Source organism: Mustelus asterias, chromosome 15 (assembly GCF_964213995.1).
Source record: "Mustelus asterias chromosome 15, sMusAst1.hap1.1, whole genome shotgun sequence".
In the NCBI taxonomy this organism is placed as follows: Eukaryota; Metazoa; Chordata; class Chondrichthyes; order Carcharhiniformes; family Triakidae; genus Mustelus; species Mustelus asterias.
Window position 1 is genome coordinate 30,781,029 of NC_135815.1, and position 23,385 is coordinate 30,804,413.

A 23,385-nucleotide genomic window follows, 5' to 3' on the forward strand; every position below is an offset into this window, starting at 1 on the left:
GCATTGAAATTCAGGAGTGGTTTTAAGTGTTTAAAAAAAATACTTTTCTTTCAGAAGTGCGCATAAGTGTTGTTTATTTGCACTGCATGTTTTTGCAAAAAATTGTAAAACTGTATCAGTGGAGTGCTGCCAGGATTGGGTACCAACCCTCACCACATGATGTGTTGCACATTGCCTGTAGCAGTAAACATACTTGTTTTTTTTAAAGCAGCCATGCAGTCCTGACTCTTTACGTTCTAGAGGCTTCTCTGCCACATCTTTGATAATGGAAGTGTTCTGGGCGAGTAGCCAGGGCTCAGGATTGTCTAGAGTTCGATTTGGTCAACGGGGATAATATTTGTTGATTGAAACGTCCCTCCTTGCTTTAAATGGGGCCATTTCATCTGAAACACTCAATTTTGCCAATATTTTCAAAATAGGATTGATCAATAATTCCAAGTCAAGCAGGAATGCATTCTTGTTCCAAACTCACTTACAGCTATCTGGAATCATCTGACATTTGCCTCACTAAAGTGAACAAAAGCATGAAAATCGCAAGAGAAAATAAGGTTGCTGAGTTCCAGAATATTTTGTACTTAATTTCCCTTCTTTTGTAAGTGCTACTTTTCATAATTTGGCACTCATAATTTGTGAAGTCAATTCATTTGGATCTCACATTGCTTGTGGGAAAATATATTGGTACATTGGGTTTCCTGGCATGGTTGTGAGGACGATGTGGGAATCAGCATTGCAAAAACTCATTTGACCTTGGTCTCCAGGAGGCGGTTGGGTTTTCAAAGGCATAATGACAGCAATCAACATGGGAGGAGGGTTGGGACGCCATATTGAAAGAACATGGGCCTCTCCCACTCATTGCTCGCAACCCTAATCACCACCTCCTCGCCACCACAACTGCTTCTCAATCGGATCGCATACACCCTCTTCGGTCTAAAGATCACATCCGTCTTTGTTTTACTCACCATCTTGACACGGGGATTGTTCTCTGAGGCACTCTAATTTCTGGGTCATTGGGCTTTACTAATATTGACGAGCAGTCTTGCTGGTTTGACTTGGTGCCACTTGCCAACAATTGGAGGTAACGTGTTTCTTTCTGGCATTTGCTTGTTTCCTTTCCTGGAAAGGGAGGCAGGATTGAGCATGAGTGAATCTGTGAACCATCCCAATTATATTTTTCTTACATATTCATGTTTCTGACTGCAACCACCAATTAAATGTTCCAAGAGCAGTTGTTGCGTAAGAGCGTTGGATTTTTTTGGGTTTAAATTAATCTCCTTAAACACAAAGGTATACATAATTTGTTTTACCGTCACAGAACTTTCCCACCCCTTTTAGCACCTGCTCAATTTGTTCTTGCGCTGTGCTTACTCTGAACAGATGACCTCAAAATCAATGAATGGTATTCATTCTAAACTCAGGAGTCTTGGTCTTTCAAATTTATCAACCAAATTTCCTTCCTTCTCTCCTGAACGCATTGACTAGACCCAGAGGTGGCAGTCATCCTGTGGTGCCCAAGTGGTCTTTTGATGTTGAGCTAAGGCCCGTGCATTGGTGAGATTTTCTGGCCTTCCAGCCGTGTGTTTCCCTCCAGCAGGAGGTAGCGCGTTGTTCGTTAGTGGCACAATTCTCTGGTTCCACCGCTGTCACTGGAAGTTTCCATTGATGTCACCCCATGCCAGAGAATCCCACCGGTGTGAACAGCTGGAGAATTCTGACCTATATGTCTTTGGATGCTGTCATAGTTAAGTGTGATCATGTAAACTTGATGCACAGGGAGCTCAGGAGCATAAACCTTAACCAGTTATGTTACCGTTCCCCTAACCAATGTTCAGACAAACTCAAGAAACCGTGAAACTGTCTGAACACAGTACTGACTGCAGTTGATTATTATGTAACTAGCTATTTCCCAAATTGATTTGAAAAGTTTAGGTCATATTTGCAAAATGGATGTCATTTAGTTTGCAATATGGAGTGATGTCTCCATTTTCAAGTTTGCTGATGACACCAGTGTAGTGGGTCGGATCTCAAATAATGACAAGACGGAGTACAGGAAGGAGATGGAGGGTGGGATTTTATGGTCGAGCTCGCCCCAGGACTGGAAAATCCCACCTGAGGTCAATGGACCTTTGCATGCTCCGCCGCCCCACCTGCTATGATTCCCGTGGTGGGCAGAATGGGAAAATTCCACCCAGAGAATCTGGTGAAATGGTGAGTGACAATAATCTCTCCCTCAGGGTCAGTAAAACGAAGGAGATAATCATCGACTTCAGGAAGTGTAGTGAAGGAAATGCCCCTGTCTACATCAGTGATGAAAAGGAAATGGTTAAGAGCTTCAAGGTTCCAGGTGTCCAGATCACCAACAACTTGTCCTGGTCACTCCATGCTGACGCTATAGTTAAGAAAGCCCGCCAACGCCGCCACTTTCTAAGTAGGCTAAGAACTCTCACCAATTTTTACAGATGCACCATAGAAAGCATCCTTTCCGGATGTATCACAGCTTGGTATGGCTCCTGCTCTGACCAAGACCGCAAGAAACTGCAAAGGGTTGTGAACATAGCCCAGACCATCATGCAAACCAGCCTCCCATCCATTGAATCCATCTACATTCCTGCTGCCTCGGAAAAGCAGCCGCTATAATCAAGGACCCCATGCACCCCGGACATTCTCTCTTCCACCTTCTTCCGCTGGGGAAAAAAAAACAAAAGTCTGAGATCACGAAACAATCGACTCAAGAACAAAATTTCTACCCACTGCCATCAGACTTTTGAATGGCCTACCAAATATTAAGTTGATCTTTTTCTGCACCCTGGCTATGACTGTAACACTATATTCTGCACCCTCTCCTTTCCTTCTCCCCTATTTACTCTATGAACGGTATGTTTTGTCTGTGTAGTGCGCAAGAAACAATACTGTATCCCAATACATGTGACAATAATATATCAAAATCAAAAAGTCAAAAATCAAAATTAAAAATTAAACTTGAGGCAGGAAGCACAGAACGGGTGAAGAGCATTCAGCTCAGTAACACTACTGTTCTCAAAGAGACAGAGATGCCAAAACGAAGTAAGAAGCGTTATGGAATACTTTTGCAAGAGTGACACTTACTTGTGGCACAGCTAAATTTTGCTGGACATTTGCTTCCAAGTCAGTACAGTAACAATTCTGATGTCTGATTGCCCAAACATTGAGGAATCCTCCTTAAAAATAACTGCTGTACGATTGGAACACACGGTGCTGTGCTCCCATATCGGATTCTGTTGCGTCAATTTAGTTTGCATGTGTATTGAAGGACATTCTGTTCTCAGACTCCCACATCCAATCATACTCTCACTTCTTTCCTTACTTTGCCAAGTTTTCTCCCCTCTTCGGATTCTTGTTGTGGGATGGCTCCACATGTGACAGCTATTGGCCTGCAGTATTTCAGCCGAGTAACTATTGCTCATGTTTAAGACTTGACAGCAAAGGGGGCCATTTTGCATGCAACTGTTGCCAGCATGGAGCATACACAGAATTGTGTGCGTGTTGGGGAATTGGGTCAATAATTCTCTCTCCAATTTGATTAGCACATCTAGTAAGGCCTTTGTCTTCGAAGGAGCCATAGAAAATTGCCTCTTATGTGTCAATATACCATTTTGCTGGTCAGGGCAGCAATTCCGAACCTGATCTTGTTAACCAACTGTTAATTTGAGCATTCATGCTCACAGCAAGGGCTTTTGGAGACCTATCTGGTACAGAAAATCCGGATGATAAGCCCCTCCCTGAGGCACTGAGGTTATATCTTTCCGTGCCCTGGTACAGGGTACAATTTGACCCCACAACCTTTCCAGCGTGCATGATTGAGATTCACACTTGATACAGAGATCAAGTGGTTTCAAAAACAAACAATCTCTGCCTCTTACTTTGTTAGAGAAAGAATATTTTAAATGAAACCGGAGATTTTGCTAGTGCGCTGCATTCACTCTTTGTTCATTGTCCTTTATGGGGTTGTGGCTTTGAATCCAACTCAGATTCTAGGGGCGAAAGCTCTTTCTCTCTCTTTATCTCTCTCCCTCTCACTCTTCCTCCCTCAAATTTATCTGTTGTAGTGGGCAAAATATTTAGAAGAAAAGAAAAAAATCAGAAACTAATATGGATTTTGAAAGGGAAGGTAACATGACTTTAAAGGAGATCGGAAGTAAGTTGATGATATTGCACAATAAGTCAAACTTATTGCCCCCAACCCCCACCCCCCACTCATTGGAAAACATGGGGAACTAAGTGGTAATTTAATAAGTTTACACCCCTGCTTTGTCTATTGACAGTGCACATCAGGAATTCAGACAAGAGCCCCCCACACTTTCTTCTTCACTAAGTTTAACGTTTATTTATTAGTGTCAGAAGTAGGCTTAACATTAACACTGCAATGAAGTTACTGTGAAAATCCCCTAGTCGCCACACTCCGGCACCTATTCAGGTACACTGAGGAGGAATTTAGCACGGCCAATGCACCTAACCAGCTCGTCTTTCAGACTATGGGAGGAAACCGGAGCATCCGGAGGAAACCCACACGGACAAGGGGAGAACATGCGGACTCCACACAGACAGTGATCCAAGACTGGGAATTGAACCCGGGTCCCTGGCGCTGTGAGGCAGCAGTGCTAACCACTGTGCCACAGTGCGATAAAATTAGCTTTATTAAATGGAAAATATTAGGTGCCTTTGCGTCCAAACTTTCAACTTGTGTCTCCAGAAAACAAAACCTCGTGTCGGGATCTTAGATCTGAAAAATTGTTCTTGCTCCCTGGCACTGACATTCCTCATGGAGGTGCGTACAAGAAAAATGACATTTTAAAAAAGAAAACTTTTCTGCTTCCCTTCAGGCTTTGCAAATATGGCATGGTCAACAGCATTCAGAACATATTGCAGTCAAGCCCAGATCGTTTGCCAAGAAATGTTATGGTTGGATCAGAAATTCTGTAACCTTCTTATTATAGAAAGACCAATTTGTAATTTGAGTACTCAGTCCATGGTATCGCACATACTGAAACTGAAATGGAATTCAAACACACAAAATTTGATCCTTTTCAATAATATTTTCAGGTTGTGAAAGATTACTGAAGAACATGAACTGAAAGTGCTCCCTCGCAAGAAGTATTTTTATTATTTTCTCCATTTCCCCTCTGTGGTCTCCCACACAAAATCTTAGCCAAGAAAATAATTAAGTGCCCTATTCCTAGGCCTCTGTGTTGATGCCATTCCATCGTCATTACAGAATTCGCAACAGTGTCCTGCAGCTCCTCTTTCCTAACTCTCCTTTCCTAGCACCTGATCGCGACTCTTACTCTGCCGATAGGAGAGAAGGAAGGAAGAAGGGTGGAGGGAGGAAGGAAAGAGGGAAGGGAGACAGGGAAAGAAGATGAGGATTGTTGGTGGGAAAGAAGATGAGGAGGGAGAGATGGAAGGAAGGTGAGGAGGGATGTGGAAGGAAAGTGAGAAGGGAGGGAAAGAAGGGAGGGTGGGAAGGAAAGAGGGAGAGAAGGAAGGAAGGAAGGAAGGGATTTGATTTGATTTATTATTGTCACGTGCACTGGAAAGAAGGGAGGGAGGGAGAGAAGAAGGGGGGAGGGAGGGAGAGAGGGAGGGAGGTATGGAGGGAGGGAAGGAAAAAGGTGAGGTAGGAAGGAAGGAAGGAAGGAAGGGAAGAAGGGAAGAAGGGAAGGGGAGAAGGGAGGAATTTGATTTGATTTGATTTATTATTGTTACATGTATTGGTATAGTGAAAAGTATTGTTTCTTGAACACTATACAGATCAAATATACCATCCATAGAGTACATAGGGATAGAAGGAAACGAGAGAGTGCAGAATGTAGTGTTACAGTCATAGCTAGGGTGTAGAGAAAGATCAACTTAATATATAGTAGGTCTTTGATTTGATTTATTATTGTCACATGTATTGGTATACAGTGAAAAGTATTGTTTCTTGCGCACTATACAGACAGAGCATATCATTCATCGAGAAGGAAAAGAGAGAGTGCAGAATGTAGTGTTACAGTTATAGCTAGGGCAGAGAGATATATAGTAGGTCCATTCAAAAGTCTGATGGCAGCAGGGAAGGAGCTGTTCTTCGGTCGGTTGGAACATGATCCCAGACTTTTGTATCTGCTTCCCAACAGAAGGGAAGAAGGGAGAGAAGGAAGGAAGGAAGGAAGGAATTGGCAGCAGTAGTAAGCCTCTCGGCCCCTCAAGCGTGCTATGCCATTCACTAAGATCATGGTTGATCTGCTTGTAACATGAACTCCAAATTCCACCCTTCCCGCAATAACCTTGTTAATCAAGAATCAATCTAGTTCTGCCTTGAAAATATTCAAAGGTTGAGATCTTCCGCTCCCATTTGTGACAGGTGTTGTGGAGGGAGGGGAGCAGGAAAGATCACAAGAAACCAAAAATCAGTGTTGCAGCGTTGTAAAGCCGGTTCACCATTTTGTGTTGCAGCCTCCAATGGGGGGGCCACCTTTCTCAGCACGCCACGCCAGGAACATCATTTCAATGGATTTGCACCTTGTTATAAGGACTCCTCACTGGAATTATCCCCACACACAGGATCATCATGGCAAGTCGGCGTGTAATTAAAATGATGTGTTTCACAACAGGATATAATGATGTGAACCTGGTGACCTGCACTTTGCTCATGAACTCAAGGTTTGCTCACCTATCTTGCATCGCACAACACTCGCAGGAATCAACGCCAATGTCACAGGCGGCGCCACATCGCTTTCACGGCATTGTCACAGGGAAGCCTCTACCTACCAGACCAGTGGTAAGGCCCCACAAGCAGTAAGGAAACAATAAGATTCGATAATAAATGTCAAATTACTATTTTGTTCATTAATTTCACAGTAACTTCATTGCGGTGTTAATGTATGCCTGACTAATAAAAAATTTTTAACTTTAAAGGTACTTGTAATTAGGCCTGTAGTTGATTTTTATGGCCTTTATTTAACGTAACTAAATTTTCTGGTTGAAAGACTCCGGGGTCAGAGCTTTGTTACGAGCCCATTTTTGTATTCCACGGGCTAACCAGCTGCATTGAAATTCAAGTTTCTGCTGCTCGAAAGAACCATTCTTTCAAAGCCAAAAGCCCTGCCGAGGGTTTGTCCCACAAAAAGTTGAAGGGAAGTTTTTTTTTTGTAAAATGAGTTCTTTCAACACTCAAGTCAAAGAATCTTCAAAATCGTGAAGTTGAAAGCATGTTGAGCAGTAAAGGGGGGTTCATTACACCAGTCTGTAGGCGTGGCTTCAAGTCCATGCAGAATGCAGCTTGAGAGAGTATTTTCAGTGCCAGTGTGTAAAGATGGGCGCAATGCTCCCGTCCCGCCCGCCATGGGAATCATAGTGGGCAGGACATGGACCATGCGAAGGTCCGTTGACCTTGGGCAGGATTTTCCGGCTTTCGGGCAAGCGCAGCTGGAAAATCCCACCTGATATATCAGAAAATTTCACATCGTTTAGAGCACAGGCCAAATCAGCATGACTCAAACAGATTCCCACTTTAAACCACTTCTCCTGTGAGCTTTCTGGAAACTTTCTCAACTTAATTTTGACCCTTTTACTAATAAGAGGAATATAGCACCAGCCACTCGAGGCTTGCCTTTTAAACGGGCCAATCTCTCCATAAAATACCAAAGAGAGTATTTTTAAACAGACACTGTAAGCCCAGTTGTACGCTCTTAGCTCCCAGTTTCATTTTGGAATCATGGAGGTAAAATTATCAAATTAATCTATGTAAACAGAGTAATTGTGACAAATTAAACGAATGAAGAATCTACAAAATGCCCCTCAAACTAGATTGAATTAAATCATTGTCCAGGCTACAAGCTATTAAGAAATTACAAAGGGTCATGAATGAAGCCCAGTCCATCATGTAAACCAGCCTCCCATCCATTGACTCTGTCTACACTTCCCGCTGCGTCGGAAAAGCAACCATGCATAATTAAGGACCCCGCGCACCCCGGACATGCTCTCTTCCACCGACTCAAGAATAGCTTCTTCCCTGCTGCCATCACTCTTTTAAATGGACCTACCATATATTAAGTTGATCTTTCTCTACACCCGAGCTATGACTGTAGCACTACATTCTGCACTCTCTCCTTTCCTTCTCTATGAACGGTATGCTTTGTCCATATAGCGCCCAAGAAACAATACTTTTCACTGTATACTAATACATGTGATAATAATAAATCAAATCAAATTTTAAAAATAGCTGCATGAACATACAAATTAGGAGCAGGAATAGACCATTCGGTCCCTCACCGCCATTCAATAAGACCATTGCTGATTTGATTGTTAATTCAATCCCATATTCTTGCCTATAACCTGATAACTTTTCACTCCCTTTTTTTCATTGGCGCAGGTGATGTTAGTGTAGCTGGCTGGACCAATATTTCATTGCCCATCGCTAACTGTCCTTGAACTGAATGGTCTGCCATGATGAGATTTGAACCCCAGAGCGTTGCGCTGTTTCTCTGAGTTATCAGTCCAGTGACAATACCACGATGCCCCCATCTCCCCTCGTTGATCAGGAGTCTATCTAGCTCTGCCTTAAAAATACTCTCTGCTTCTACTGGCTTTTGAGGAAGAGAGTTTCAGTGACTACATATCCCTCTGAGAGAAATAATTTTTCCTCGCCTCTGTCTTAAATGAGTGACCACGTATTTTTGAACTTCAACCAAATGTCCAACTTTTCCTCTTGAAGGGATGCATGTGACTAGAGTCACAACAGAGTTCATGCACCCTTGGTAACAAACAATTCTCCCTTCGGAATATAGTGACATTTTAGTAAAAAAGTAAAGCTTATTTATTAGTGTCACAAGTAGGCTCACATTCACATTGCAATGAAGTTACTGTGAAAATCCCTGAGTTGCCACACTCCGGCGCCTGTTCGGGTACACTGAGGGAGAATTTAGCATGGCCAATGCACCAAACCCGCACGTCTTTTGGACTGTGGGAGGAACGCAGAACACCCGGAGGAAACCCATGTAGACACGGGGAGAACGTGCAGACTCCACACAGACAGAGACTCAAGCTGGGAATTGAACCCGGGTCCCTAGAGCTGTGAGGCAGCAGTGCTAACCACTGTGCCACCATGTCGCTCCATGCAGTACATGCCCAAGTTTAAGAGAACACTGCTGATGAAATTACCATCATAAAGAGGTAATTGGAACTGTGATTGATCAGACCAAAACTTGTCGAAAGAAAGCCTAGGGAGCTGAATATGCATAAACTCCTCGCAATAGCTGCCTAAAAAGAAGCTTTAGCAGCGGCCTATGATCAGGTCTATAGTCCATAGAACAGAGACTGATAGAAAAGAAAGATCAAAGAAGAAAACAGCAAAAAAGATAAAACCAAACTTTTGCAGCAATGATCTACAGCAAGTGTTACTGAAGAATGCTTGATAGGGCGTCACAGTGGCACAGTGGTTAGCACTGCTGCCTCACATTGCCAGGGACCCGGGTTTGATTCTTGGCTTGGATCACTGTCTATGTGGAGTCTGCACGTTGTCTGCATGGGTTTCCTCCGGGGGCTCTGGTTTCCTCCCACAGTCCGAAAGACGTAATGGTTAAGTGCATTGGCCGTGCAAAATTCTCCCTCCAGTTAACGGAACAGGTGTCAGAGTGTAGCGACTAGGGGATTTTCACAATAACTTCATTGCAGTGTTAATGTAAGCCTACTTGTGACTAATAAATAAGCTTTAAAATCACGCACACGTAGTGTTCTATGAATTAAGGAGCACAACTCAATCGTGCCACTATAGGTTCCAGACATCATTTTAGGCCAATATGATAGATCAAAGCCCTAGTTCCTCCATCCCCCCACCCCCCATCCTTCCACCTCCCTAATTTGACCCACCATGAACAGATCCTAGCTGTGTGCAGCGATATGTTTATGCAAAGCTCAAATATCCTGTCAAAGAAAATTGCTGCTTTTAGCCTGTCTGAGCTCCACTTAACTCTGTAACCAAACAAAATTAGACGAATAGGCTGACGGAGCAGACACTTTCTTTACTTTATCTGGCTCAGGGGTATTTTGGAAGTTCCTGTTATGTTAAGCAGATTAAAAACACTGGCAGAGTAGGGTGGTGCAGAAACTCCATTGCAAACATAAAACACTACATTCAGGCTGCGAAACTAACCAAAAGATGCATGTCAGACCGGACCAATTCGTATATGCGGTTGACTTCAAAAGCTTTGTGGCCCCAATAGCATCAAATGCGTCTCAGACCTCGCGTTGTTTCAGAAATACACTTCTGGACCAATGGTTCACATTCAGTTTGGAGAGGGCCTTAAATTTAATTTGACAAGCACTCGATAAACAGGGACAAAACTGAGAAAGAAGTTAACATAAATTGGCCAAAGTGAAAATAAAAGGTTAACTCTCACAGTGGTGATTTACAGCAGGTCTTGTTGTTGCCAAATTCACATAAGCACACACTCAATACTTTGTTTGTCACATGTTCACAGAATGAGATGTATGCATATCAGACTTGACTGCACGGGCATTTAGTCCTTCGAGAATAAGAAAGCAGCTATCGTCCGGTCACACATTATTGTATCAATCTTGCCATCTGAAAAAAAATCCAAAACCTTTCTGTTGAACGTAAAAATGAGGAACCGCAGCTAAAGATTATCTTAAAGCTCCCCATGCTGCTTTGTGTATCAATGAATTGTATTCTGCTGTTTGAGCAAAGAATCCTGGGTTAGCACTGCTGCCTCACAGCGCCAGGGACCTGGGTTCGATTCCAGCTTGGGTCACTGTCTGTGCAGAGTCTGCACATTCTCCCTGTGTCTGAGTGGGTTTCCTCTGGGTGCTCCAGTTTCCTCCCACAGTCTGAAAGGCGTGCTGGTTAGGTGAACTGGTCATGCTAAATTTTCCCTCAATGTACCCAAACAGGCGCCAGATGTGGAGACGAGGGGATTTTCACAGTAACTTCATTGCAGTGTTAATGTAAGCCTACTTGTGGCAGTAAGAAATAAACTTAAAACTTAAACTGATTCCTGGCCACAATTTTAACTGAGGATGATATTAATCTGTGGAGTCAGGGCAGGTAGGAAACATGGGAGGGGAATCACAGAATCATAACCCCAAGTATTTACCCTGCAAATCCCCCTGACATTAAGGAGCAATTTACCATGGCCAATCAACCTAACCTGCAATCTTTGGACTGTGGGAGGAAACCCACGAGACTCGGGGAGAACGTGTGGACTCCACACAGACAGTGATCCAAGCTGGGAATGGAGCCCAGATACCTGTCGCTGTGAGGCAGCGGTGCTAACCACTATGCCACCGTGCCGCCCAGAGTTCGATGATAATCTCCCATTCTAAGTCCATCCCGGGTCTCATTTACAAAAGCAATTTCAGAGTCTTCATAGAATCATAGAATCCCTACAGTGCAGAAGGAGGCCATTCGGCCCATCGAGCCTGCGCTGACAACAATCCCACCCAGGCCCTATCCCCACATATTACCCTGCTAGTCACCCTGATACTAAGGGGCAATTTAGCATGGCCAATCAACCTCACCTTTTACATCTTTTGGGCTGTGGGAGGAAACCGGAGCACCCGGAGGAAACCCACGCAGACACGGGGAGAACGTGCAAACTCCACACATGCCTGAATCCAGCAGCTATTGCTACTCAGTCGGTTAAAATAAATGCAACGCATCACTTGTAATGTACAGCATCTGTGCTGCTAACAGTGCTGACCTCGGCAGCTGCATTGTAAAGTGAATAATGTGTATGCCTCTGAAAGGACGCAGATCTACCCCAAGATGTGGTTTTTCTCAAGTAGTTTCAAACTGGTGCCATCACAACAATATAAACAGCACTTCAAAGGGGTTTGCTATTATTTCTGGCTGAACCTTCCTGTGCTGACCAGCGTTACAATTTCCTATTGTTGGTCATGCACTGAAACATGCCCAGTGGCCAAAAATAAAAGCCCCGATCATGACTTCTGAAAAGTAGCACACGTGCAAGTTTAACCACTTACATATCTTTGTTTAATCCTGCGGGTGCATCAAAGCGAGATAGGTTGTGTGATATTAAATGATCTAAGGCCAACTTCTGACACAACCTATATTTGTCGTGCCTTACCAGAAGCACAAAGAGAGGTTTCAGTAAGTGATGTGCGTGCCAACAACAGCGAGTAGATTTTTTAACTTCCCATCCAGACATCAAGCTGGTTTGTATATCAGTCGCTGCTTATTGAAAGCTCACAACTTCCATTTGAGCAACAACTTGCAATCATGTTGTGTCTCTAACGTGGAATCTGAGGATGGAATTCAATGCCCACACCGTGGTGAGCTCAGTGGTGGGGGATCACGAGGTGACAAGTGTGGACCCTGCCACCTTCCCAACTCTGTCCCGATTAAGTCCAAGGTGGGAAGGCTCATGTACGTTCTTCCCACCCCACCACCAGTTGAGGCCCTTAAGTGAGCAATTCGTATCCACTTAATGGCTGCATCTCGCCACCATTGCTATTCACCCAACAGCGGGCAGGGGACTCACCGTGCAGAACGCCCAAAAAGCAAGCCATGTCAGGAGGGTTGCTTTCTGGTGTGTCCCTCACTCAAAGGCACTCAATGCCTCAGGAAGAGGGGACCCATGGCAAGAGATCGCCATGATGTGGAGATGTCGGCGTTGGACTGGAGTAAACACAGTAAGAAGTCTCACAACACCAGGTTAAAGTCCAACAGGTTTATTTGGTAGCAAAAACCACCAGCTTTCGGAGCGCTGCCCCTTCATCAGGTGAGTGGGAGCTCTGTTCACAAACAGGGCATATAAAGACACAAACTCAATTTACAAAATAATGGTTGGAATGCGAGTCTTTACAGGTAATCAAGTCTTAAAGGTACAGACAATGTGAGTGGAGAGAGCGTTAAGCACAGGTTAAAGAGATGTGTATTGTCTCCAGACAGGACAGTTAGTGAGATTTTGCAAGCCCAGAATCCCCATGACTTGCCTGGGCTTGCAAAATCTCACTAACTGTCCTGTCTGGAGACAATACACATCTCTTTAACCTGTGCTTAACGCTCTCTCCACTCACATTGTCTCTACCTTTAAGACTGTGGTGAACCATAGATGGTTACCACTATGGGTACTTGTACATATGTTACTCTTGTTACTGTTGGGGTTAGGGTTGGGGTGTTCCACCTGTTAGCATTGTTCTGTGGTACACTCCGTTTGGCTCCGCCTTTTTACAGAGGTATAAAGGTCACTGCTACTTCCTAGTAGCCCTTAGTCTGGGATAGTATTGTTCAGCAGTATGCTCTATTCTTGTTGTGAATAAAAGCCTTTATTCCCGGGTACGTCCTAGCCTCCCGTGTGAATTAATCGCGCATCAATTTTATTCACAACAAAATACCGAAAATTTTGTTCGAAGAAAAATGGAGCAGATGCTGAAACCCGATCGGCTAACCTTGGATCCGCGTGCCGCTGGAGCGTCGAATACTTTCGACCATTGGTTGAAGTGTTTCGAGGATTACATCGACGCCTCGACAGCAGTCCAGTCCGACGCCGACAGATTGCGGGTCCTCCACGCAAGGGTGAGCGACACTGTGTATGCAACAATCCGTGATTCCCAAAATTACAAAGAGGCCATCGAATTACTCAAGAAGCTGTACCATAAACAGCCGAACGAAATTCATGCTCGTCACCTATTAGCCACTCGACGGCGGCAGCCCGGCGAAACTACGGGACAGTACCTGCGCGAACTTCAACAGCTAGCCAGAGCCTGCAATTGCAAGGAGGTGTCGGCCACTCAATACACCAACGATCTGATCCGAGATGCGTTCGTGGCAGGAATCGGCTCATCCTATATTCGCCTGCGGCTGCTAGAGCAGGGTAACTTGGACCTGGCTAAGACGGTAGAATTGGCCGATGCAATGGAAACGGCCTCCAGAAGTCTTGAAACCTACCCCACCGACCACGTGGGAACATCGTGGCAAGCACAGCCACCGCCTCAACTGTACTCGGCGGCTCCTCGGAACTGCGCGATAATGCTCTCAACTCCAGACCTGACGGCTGCGGCAGCTCCTGGAGGCCCACGGTGCTATTTCTGCGGATTGGCGAAGCACCCTCGTCAGAGATGTCCAGCCAGGACGGTGTTTTGCTCCGCCTGTGGGAAGAAAGGGCACTATGCAAAAGTGTGCCGAGCAAAGACCCCTTCCAAGCCCAGCAGTGCTGCGTGGGACTCCCCAGGATCCATCTCCTCGTCTCCGGCCTCGTCGATGTCTTCAGCCACGTGCGATTCACGGGCACCGCCATTTCCTATGACGACGATGCAAGCCACGTGCGACATGCGGGTGCCGCCGCTTTCAACATCATCGACCACGTGCGATTCATGGGCGCAGCCATTTTGGTCGACACCGGCCGCAGAAGACCAGCAGGGGTCCTCGTCGTCAGCTATCTCAGCTGCCTGCAGTCACACTCGGGATCCAACAGTGGCGTCAATCATCCTGGACCAGGCCAAGCCTCACAGACTCGACAAGTCCATGATGGACATAGAGGTAAACGGGCGCCTGGCGCATTGCCTGTTTGACAGCGGGAGCACGGAGAGCTTCATCCATCCGGATACAGTGAAACGGTGCGCTCTCCGTGTGCAAACTGTCAGGCAGACAATCTCCATGGCGTCGAGGTCCCGATCTGTTATCGTTCTTGCGAGCTGTGTGGTAACCTTAACGGTGCAGGGCACAGTTTACGAGAACTTCAGGCTCCTCGTGTTACCGCACCTTTGCGCTCCGGTACTCCTGGGGCTAGACTTTATGGTCCACCTGAAGAGTGTGACCCTGCAGTACGATGGGCCACTCCCTCCACTTTCAGTGGGAGAACAGCAGCCTCCAAATTGTCCAGCGCGCTCCACATGCAGTCTCTCGACACTCAAAATTACCCCGCCTTCCCTATTCGAAAATCTCGTGCCAGGCTGCAAGCCCATCACGACTAAGAGCAGGCGTTACAGCGCTGAGGATCGGATCTTTATTCGATCTGAGGTTCAGCGGCTCCTCAGGGAAGGGGTCATTCAACCTAGCCCATGGAGAGCACAAGTCGTGGTGGTCAAGACTGGAGACAAGCCCCGGATGGTCATAGACTATAGTCAGACCATTAATAGGTACACGCAGCTGGACGCGTACCCTCTCCCGCGCATATCTGACATGGTCAACCAGATTGCGCAGTACCGGGTGTTCTCCACCATCGACTTGAAGTCACCCTACCACCAGCTCCCCATTCGCCCAGAGGACCGCAATTACACGGTCTTTGAGGTGGATGGCCGTCTCTACCACTTTTTAAGAGTCCCTTTCGGCGTCACAAATGGGGTCTCGGTCTTCCAGCGTGAGATGGACTGAATGGTGGACCAAAACGGGCTACGGGCTACCTTCCCGTACCTGGACAACGTCACTATCTGCGGCCATGACCAGCAGGACCACGACGCCAACCTCCAGAAGTTTTTACGCACTGCGACTCTCCTGAACCTGACCTATAACAAGGAGAAGTGCGTATTCAGCAAGCACCGCCTAGCAATCCTCGGATACGTGGTGGAAAATGGGGTCATCGGCCCCGATCCAAACCGTATGCGTCCCTTCCTTGAACTTCCCCTACCCACTAGCATCAACGCACTGAGAAGATGCTTAGGCTTCTTCTCGTACTATGCACAGTGGGTTCCCAATTACGCGGACAAAGCCCGTCCGCTCATAAAGTCTACCTCTTTTCCCCTGACAGCAGAGGCTCGCCTAGCCTTTGAAGGGATAAAAGCCGACATCGCGTGATGCGCGATATAACACACGAGAGGCGTGATGTACTCGGGAAATAAAGGCTTTTATTGCCAACAATAACAGAGCTACCATATACAGTATACGATCCCAGACTAAAGGGTCACCAGGCAGAGCAGTGACCTTTATACCTCTCCCAGGAGGCGGAGCCGACTGGGGTGTACCATAACAACTATATTAACAGGGAGAACAGCCCAACCCTAACCCCAACAGTAACATATATACAGACTCATAGTACTGGCCAGACCATGGCTCAGCACTACCTGGTGGGAACCAACAATGGTTCACCACATCGCGAAACCCACAATGCACACTGTCGATGAGTCCATCCCCTTTCAGGTGGAGAGTGATGCATCTGATTTCGCCCTGGCCGCCACACTTAACCAGGCGGGCAGGCCCGTCGCCTTTTTCTCTCGCACCCTCCAAGGCCCTGACATTCGGCACTCCTCTGTGGAGAAAGAGGCTCAGGCCATTGTGGAGGCCGTACGGCATTGGCGCCATTATTTGGCTGGCAAACGGTTTACCCTGCTCACGGACCAGCGGTCCGTGGCCTTCATGTTCAACAACACGTTAAAAGGAAAAATTAAGAATGATAAAATCTTGAGGTGGAGAATCGCGCATCAAAGACTTGATTACCTGTAAAGACTCGCATTCCAACCATTATTTTGTAAATTGAGTTTGTGTCTTTATATGCCCTGTTTGTGAACAGAACTCCCACTCACCTGACGAAGGGGCAGCGCTCCGAAAGCTCGTGGCTTTTGCTACCAAATAAACCTGTTGGAGTTTAATCTGGTGTTGTGAGACTTCTTACTGAGATCGCCCCCCCCAACTCCCCCCTCCACTCCCATCGCCACCCTTACTGCTGATCCCTCCCCCACACTTCAACACCCCCGCAACCCCCATCCTGCCATCACGCACCATTGTAGCGTGGGTGCCTCGGTGAGTCTGGGCCTTGATCGGTGCATTACGTACCGCAGCCATCGCTCCAGCTGACTCTGCCGAGCAATGCACGGCTGTCAGCCTCTGATTGGCTGGCAGCTCACCTGAGGGTGGGGGGCAGGATTTCTACTCCCGTCGGTACTTGACCCCAAGGAAGGCCTGCTCTTAAGTACCTGCCTGGTTGTGTGTCATGCTAAGAAAGGAGGAAATCATAAGGAGATGGCACTCCCTCATCCAAACATTCTAGTATACTAGCTTGAGGGAAACGGCGGCCGATAGAACCATGTATTGTTCAAAAAAATATACAGAAATTAATAGAGTCAAGAGAAAAAGTGAAGCGAGACCTTCATTATACTCAGCTGGGAGCAACATTTCAGTGCTCCTTCGCACTACCCTGCAATTATGGTGCAACAAATGTTATATTAACTTGTCTAATTAGATGGATCTGTACTACAAATAGTCATGAAGCAGTGTTATGTAAAACAAATTTCAGAAAGTGATCTGAAACATGAGTCACTGTGGTACTGGGTGGAGGGCTAAAAACATTTCGGGTTTGTACATGTTTCACACAATGTGCCATATTTCATTCATCTCCTTCTTAAGAGTCAATACCATTAAGGTACTACAAATAAGCATTGTTGAGGACATTGTTTTCATTAATCCGTCAAAGTAAATTGCCTTTGGCATGATGAAAGTTCACTGCTTATAGGCCCACATAAATAAAGTTGGGTTAACGCTTTGTTCCTTTATCTCCAGCCACTTTTTCTGATGGGCCACCTTTTAGGTAAACAATTGTTAAAGATAAAATCTTACAGGCCGAGCACCATGACATCTAGGGTTAGCAGTTAATCACCTCGAAGTACGATGGGGCCCGATGCCAGCCAGGCTCTGGATTCTTCAGCTGCTCCTGCGGCTGCTAACCAAAGGTAGGGATTTGTTTTTAAGGAACACATCCCCGGGGAAACCAGAAGCAACAGGGGTACTCGAGGAGTCACATCAACCCTCGCAGAGCCTGCTCCAAACTTCCCTAACTGAGGACCACTTGCAGCAAGACACAAGAGTGATGCTCCCCGCTCCCCACCCCCCCCCCCCCCCCCCCCCCCACCCCCCCATGTTAGGTGAGTTGCCCGTGGAATCAAGACCAGCGTAACAGCTTGCCCATAGTACTCCAATGCGGACCGCTTGTTTCAGTCACTGTGCCTCTGCAGCATCAAGCCTGGACCCAGTAGCAAGCCCAGACTCATTTCCACCTCGGTTTGATGATGTGATTCCTTTCATTAACCTTTTTTTCTTCGAAGAGGAAAATGAGGTATTAATTATGGTTTGCTGTGCTACCAAAACAGATCCTTCTCACTTCATGTGAGTGAGAGATGCCTGTCAGTTGTTAACATTTTGAGTAAACACTCGACCAGACCATCTGCTCAGTTGCCTAATCTTCTTAATTCAAAACCACTTAATTGAAATTATCTGATAGTTCAGTTTTTTTTAACACTAAGTTCACACTTTGCTTCGCTATTAATTCGAAGTATTGGCTCCGACTGATGAGGAAGGGCCAATGAGTACAGAATCCCTACCTGTGTTTGGAAGATAAAAACACAGACTGTCTCACACCAACTAACAAACAAGTTGGAGTGGTTACATAATTAGGCTAGATTAGGATGCAACTGCATTTAAAGATTTGTTTCTGTCAGAAAGATGGGTGAGTGTCAATAGAAAATCGCATTTTCATTTATACCAGATGTTTGGTATGAATTTGGAAGAACGTGTTGAGATAGGAATCTACTTTTTATATTGATATCATAAATTTGTTCTTACGTACGCTAATTCAACCGACTACCCATTAATTTTGATATAAAAACATCATTAACATCAAGGTGCTTCCGGTGGATTCGTGGGAAGGCCATTATGCGAAAGCTTAAACCAGTCTGTGCAGGACGCAATTTAGGTCAGAGATAGTGTTGCAACCTAGTGGTGCATGGTTGCATGTAGCAAGCACTCACGCCAGCAGTGCAGCATCACAATTTGTGTACTTTGATCTGTCACATACAAGACAGAAGCTGAACCCTCGCTACCTGTGCTATTAAGTGACCAAAATCAAAACAGCGATTGTGAGTTTGCCTAAGTATACATGAGAATAGGATCAAGATCAGCCCTGATATCCTCAGCAGACACAAATCTTGTATGTTCTATGTTCCAGTTTCAGAAAGACCACTCGAGGAAGATACTGGAGAACTCCTCATACCTGAGCATCAGTATACTGGACATGATGCTGGGAGACTGAGTCTTTTTTCTAAGGAAGAGCTAGAAAAAAAGAAAGAAGTCAGTCAGTCAGTCAGTCAGCAAGTAATTACAGGCACTGTCACTGCAACAAATGAAATGAGTGGATAAATATTGGGGCATGGATTTTCTCAGGGCTTTGGGATCCCAGCATTGGGGCCACATGGGGGCCCTGAGCCTACACTTGCCAGCAGCGAGTCTAGCTCAGTAATTGTCAGTGTAGGCTCAGTGGGCCAAATGGCCTCCTTCTGCACTGCAGAAATTCTATGATTCTATAATCTTCCTAGAGGCAGACTCCTAATTGGCCTCCTACAAACTTGCCATCCTATTATGGACAGGCGAGCAGGCCCCCGAGAGGCCTGCCCAATCAGAAGGCTGGGAGCTCCAGAATATCAGCATCATCAAGGTGGGACCTGCTGAGGCAAATCGTGGAATGCCCTAGCATGGAGGCTCCCCAGCTGGGCTGCCCGTGGCCAAGGGAGCCAATCCACCACCAACAAAATGACTGAGAGGCTATAAAATTAATCCTAACCAGAACAGGCAGCCCAGTCTGCTTCCGAGGCACTCTTGGGAAGGCTCCCCAGTGACAGGAGCTCAAGGAAGTATCCCAGTGTGGGACAACCCCCCCCCCCCCCGCCCCCCGCCGCCACAGCCCCCACCCAATTTTCCCAGCTGCTGGACTGCAATCCCACCACCACATGATAGAGAAAATTGAGCTGTTGTTTTCAGTGATGTTACTTGAGGGAGGAATGTTGACCAGGACACCATGAGAACTCATGGTTCTTCTTCAAGGAAAAGTCATGGGTTCTAGTATATTCATCGGAACAAGTGTCTCAAGGGTCGGACATCTGGCTATGTATTGTTTCTTCGTAAAAGAGCAAAAATTAAGACATTTTTAGACTTCTTTTAATAAATAAGAAAATGGCGTTGGCAGAATAGTGAACGCCTTAGCTGCTGTCAGCTGCAAGGCGTTGAGAGCCTGGCTGACTGATTAAGAGTGCGGGCAAGAGGCTTACAGAGGTTTCAATTGTTATATAATGACAGCATCGAGTGTCCTGGTATTGGAAAATAATTAACGAATGTGTTTTGCTTCATGCTGGAGCTCATCAAGGATGTGTTATTACCCCAGGATTCCTCAGCGCCGTAATGGGCAGAATTGTGACAGGAACAATCACTGGGTCACATGCTGATTGCCCCTTTTTTTTGTCATCGTAACCATTGGCAAGAAAACTGCTGATGGGAACCTGGTCTTATTCCCAGCTCAGTAACTGAAATCCCTTGTCTGGTTTTCTTTTCGACTGCCGCGCAATTTAGGAAGAAAACAAAGGCCAATTCAGCCTCAGATTGACAAACCACCTGCTACACTCCGACAAAGAAGACAACTACAATACATAAGAGACACCAGGCCAATGTGTACATGTTAAAAACTGTGCGTTAGCATCATTAGGGTTAAACCGGTGACTCACTGCTGAAAGAGAGAAAAATCTAGGTCAGTTATCTAATCTCATTGTGATGCTCATTCCTTTTCTGATCGCTTAAAAATGCGGCTTTCACATTGAAAGCTGCTCCACCAAGATTACACCTTTGAGACTGTACAAAAGAATTTCTGTAAAAGTTGGAGTGGACTCAAATGCCCACCTTCATCTTCAGTATTCCCAGATCTTCAAGTCTGCAATGCTTGGCAACATAATACCCTTCATTGTGAGCTGCCAGAATTTTTCAAAGCTGAATGATTGCAAATTGACAATGTTGGATAGCTCGCTCTAATGGAGAATAATTTGATCACAAATTACTTTAAACTGTCAATAAAGGCCCTGTTTTGGGTAAAGCGGTTTAGCAACACATGGACGCTTTCTTTACAAAAAAAAACATGAACATTTGAGCAGTGTTTTTGTACGCAGCGAGAGGAATTGAATGCCCTCCCCCCGTGGTGGGTTTGGTGGCAGGGGGTCTTTTAATCAGGGAGGCAGGTTGGGGACCTATAACTATGTTGGGGGTTGTGGGTTTTAAACAAAAAGATAAAAGCTGTGGTTTGCACAAGTAGATTCAAACTAACAACTTATTCCCGGACTTCTTGCCTGTACAGAGTACAAACTGAAATTAAAACAGCAGCCTGTGCAACACCCTAACGACATCACCATCAAATCATGTGATTGGCCCTTACAGCGAACATGCAACTATTTAAATATATAACAGGATCCCACTGTCTTCCTGCCTCTGCCCTGATTAGATTCATAGTGAGAAGCATTGTGGACAGTCTTCCCATTCCCTTGCCAATTGAGGCCCATAGTGGGCAAGTAATTCCCACTTAAGGGCTGCGTTATGCCACTGCTGGTATTTACCCAGTGGTGGGTGAGGTATTTGCCACATGGGAAACATCAAAAGAAAACCCTGCCAGGGTTGCTTGAGGGCTATGAGGGAAGTGGTGAACCTTTCTTCAAAGGAACTCAGCATCGGGAAGGGGGGATGTCCGCTGAGAGCCACCACCTTTTCCTTCCTGCTGGACCTTCTTCCCCGTCTTCTGCCGTCACTCCACCCCCTCCCCCCCAAACCCCCCACAACCCCTCCCACCATCACTCCCTTGTGGCCTGCGATGACCTATCATGGTTCAATGACTTGATGACCAAATGTCCGCACAGTGGGAGTTACAGGGTTTTGACACAGCGACAGTGAAGGAACAGCGATGTATTTCCAAGTCAGGATAGTGAGTGGCATAGCTGTGTTTGCTGTTGTCATTTCTGGCGCCTGGGTCAATATCAGGTGGTGCGTCCAGTTTCAATCCTTTGAGACTTTTTTAGCAGTTGGATACAACGGAGTGGCTTCTAGGCCATTTCAGAGGGTATTTAAGAGTCAAACACACTGCTGTGTGTCTGGCTTCACATATAGGCTGGACCAGGTAAGGACGTCAGATGAATTTTTACGACAATCGACTGTGTACAGTTCTGGTCACCCTATTATGTAAAATATATTATTAAACTAGAAAGAGTGCAGAAAAGATTTACTAGGATGCTACCGGGTCTTGATGGTTTGAGTTATAAGGAGAAGCTGGATAGATTGGGACTTCTTTTTCTGGAGCGTAGGGGTGATCTTATAGAGGTCTATAAAATAATGAGGGGCATAGATCAGCTAGATAGTCAACATCTTTTCCCAAAGGTAGGGGAGTCTAAAACTAGAAGGCATAGGTTTAAGATGAGAGGGGAGAGATACAAAAGGGTCCAGAGGGGCAATTTTTTCACACAGAGGGTAGTGAGTGTCTGGAACAAGCTGCCAGAAGTAGAAGAAGAGGCGGGTACAATTTTGTCTTTTAAAAAGCATTTAGACAGTTATGTGGGTAAGATGGGTATAGAGGGATATGGGCCAAATGCGGGCAATTGGGACTAGCTTAGTGGTTACAAAAAAAGGGCGGCATGGACAAGTTGGGCCGAAGGGCCTGTTTCCATGCTGTAAACATCTGTGACTCTATGAAAATGGTTTCATGTTCATCATTAAACTTTTAAATCCAGAATTTAAATTCCAACAGGAGTACAGACTCTATTTTTATTTTCATAATTTAAGGCAAAATAAAGTTCTGAGCATTTGTAATATTTAATATTTTAAAGTAGAATTAATTAAGCATGTGGATATAAAATTTCCAAGCTTTTAAAACAGAACATCCTGAAATTTAACTCCTACTATTTGATTTATTTCATTCTCTCTGCTCCTCATACATTTAGGCATGCACATTGGACTTTGATCCTTCAGCTAGACCTCTGAAAACAAAGAATAATGGAATCATAGATCATCTCATCTTGTTCCAAGTGTTGTATATATGCATGAACAACTAAATCATCCTTGATGTAGAAATACCTCAAACACACACAGTATTTCCCAGTTTATTGCATCATTGCCCTAAGGTTTTATGAAATTCAAAGATATCATATAAGATAGAGTGGTTGGATCCACAGGTGCACCTTGGGTGTGGCAGCATGTATTCACAAGGGCAATAAGGCCAGTGGTGTGTCTGATGCTCGCAAATTATAATGCAGCACGCCTATGCCTGTTTGATTTGATGTGCCTGTATGTGTTAGGCACATTAAGGCTCGTTAAGCATATTAAGACTCTAAGTGCTGTCAAAGCAACTGGGAAGCATTGCTGTCACTCAACCCCATTAGAATTGAAAGTTTACTTATTAGTGCCACAAGTAGGCTTACATTAATACCGCAATGAAGTTACTGTGAAAATCCCCTAGTCACCATACTCCGGCGCCTGTTCGGGTACACTGAGGGAGAATTTAGCATGGCCAATGCACCTAACCTGCACATCTTTCAGACTGTGGGAGGAAACTGGAGCACCGGAGGAAACCCACTCAGACACGGGGAGAACACGCAGATTCTGCACAG

General features: G+C 45.5%; 1 protein-coding gene across 1 annotated transcript in view; it reads left to right on the forward strand.

The window, feature by feature from the left end:
• The window catches only part of LOC144504435 (uncharacterized), a 92,371-nt gene that overhangs the window by 59,953 nt on the left and 9,033 nt on the right, over nt 1-23,385 (forward strand). The window contains exon 3 of the mRNA XM_078229701.1: nt 6,627-6,793. Coding sequence (XP_078085827.1) covers nt 6,627-6,793 — 167 coding nt within the window. The remainder of the gene's footprint in view (nt 1-6,626; nt 6,794-23,385) is intronic.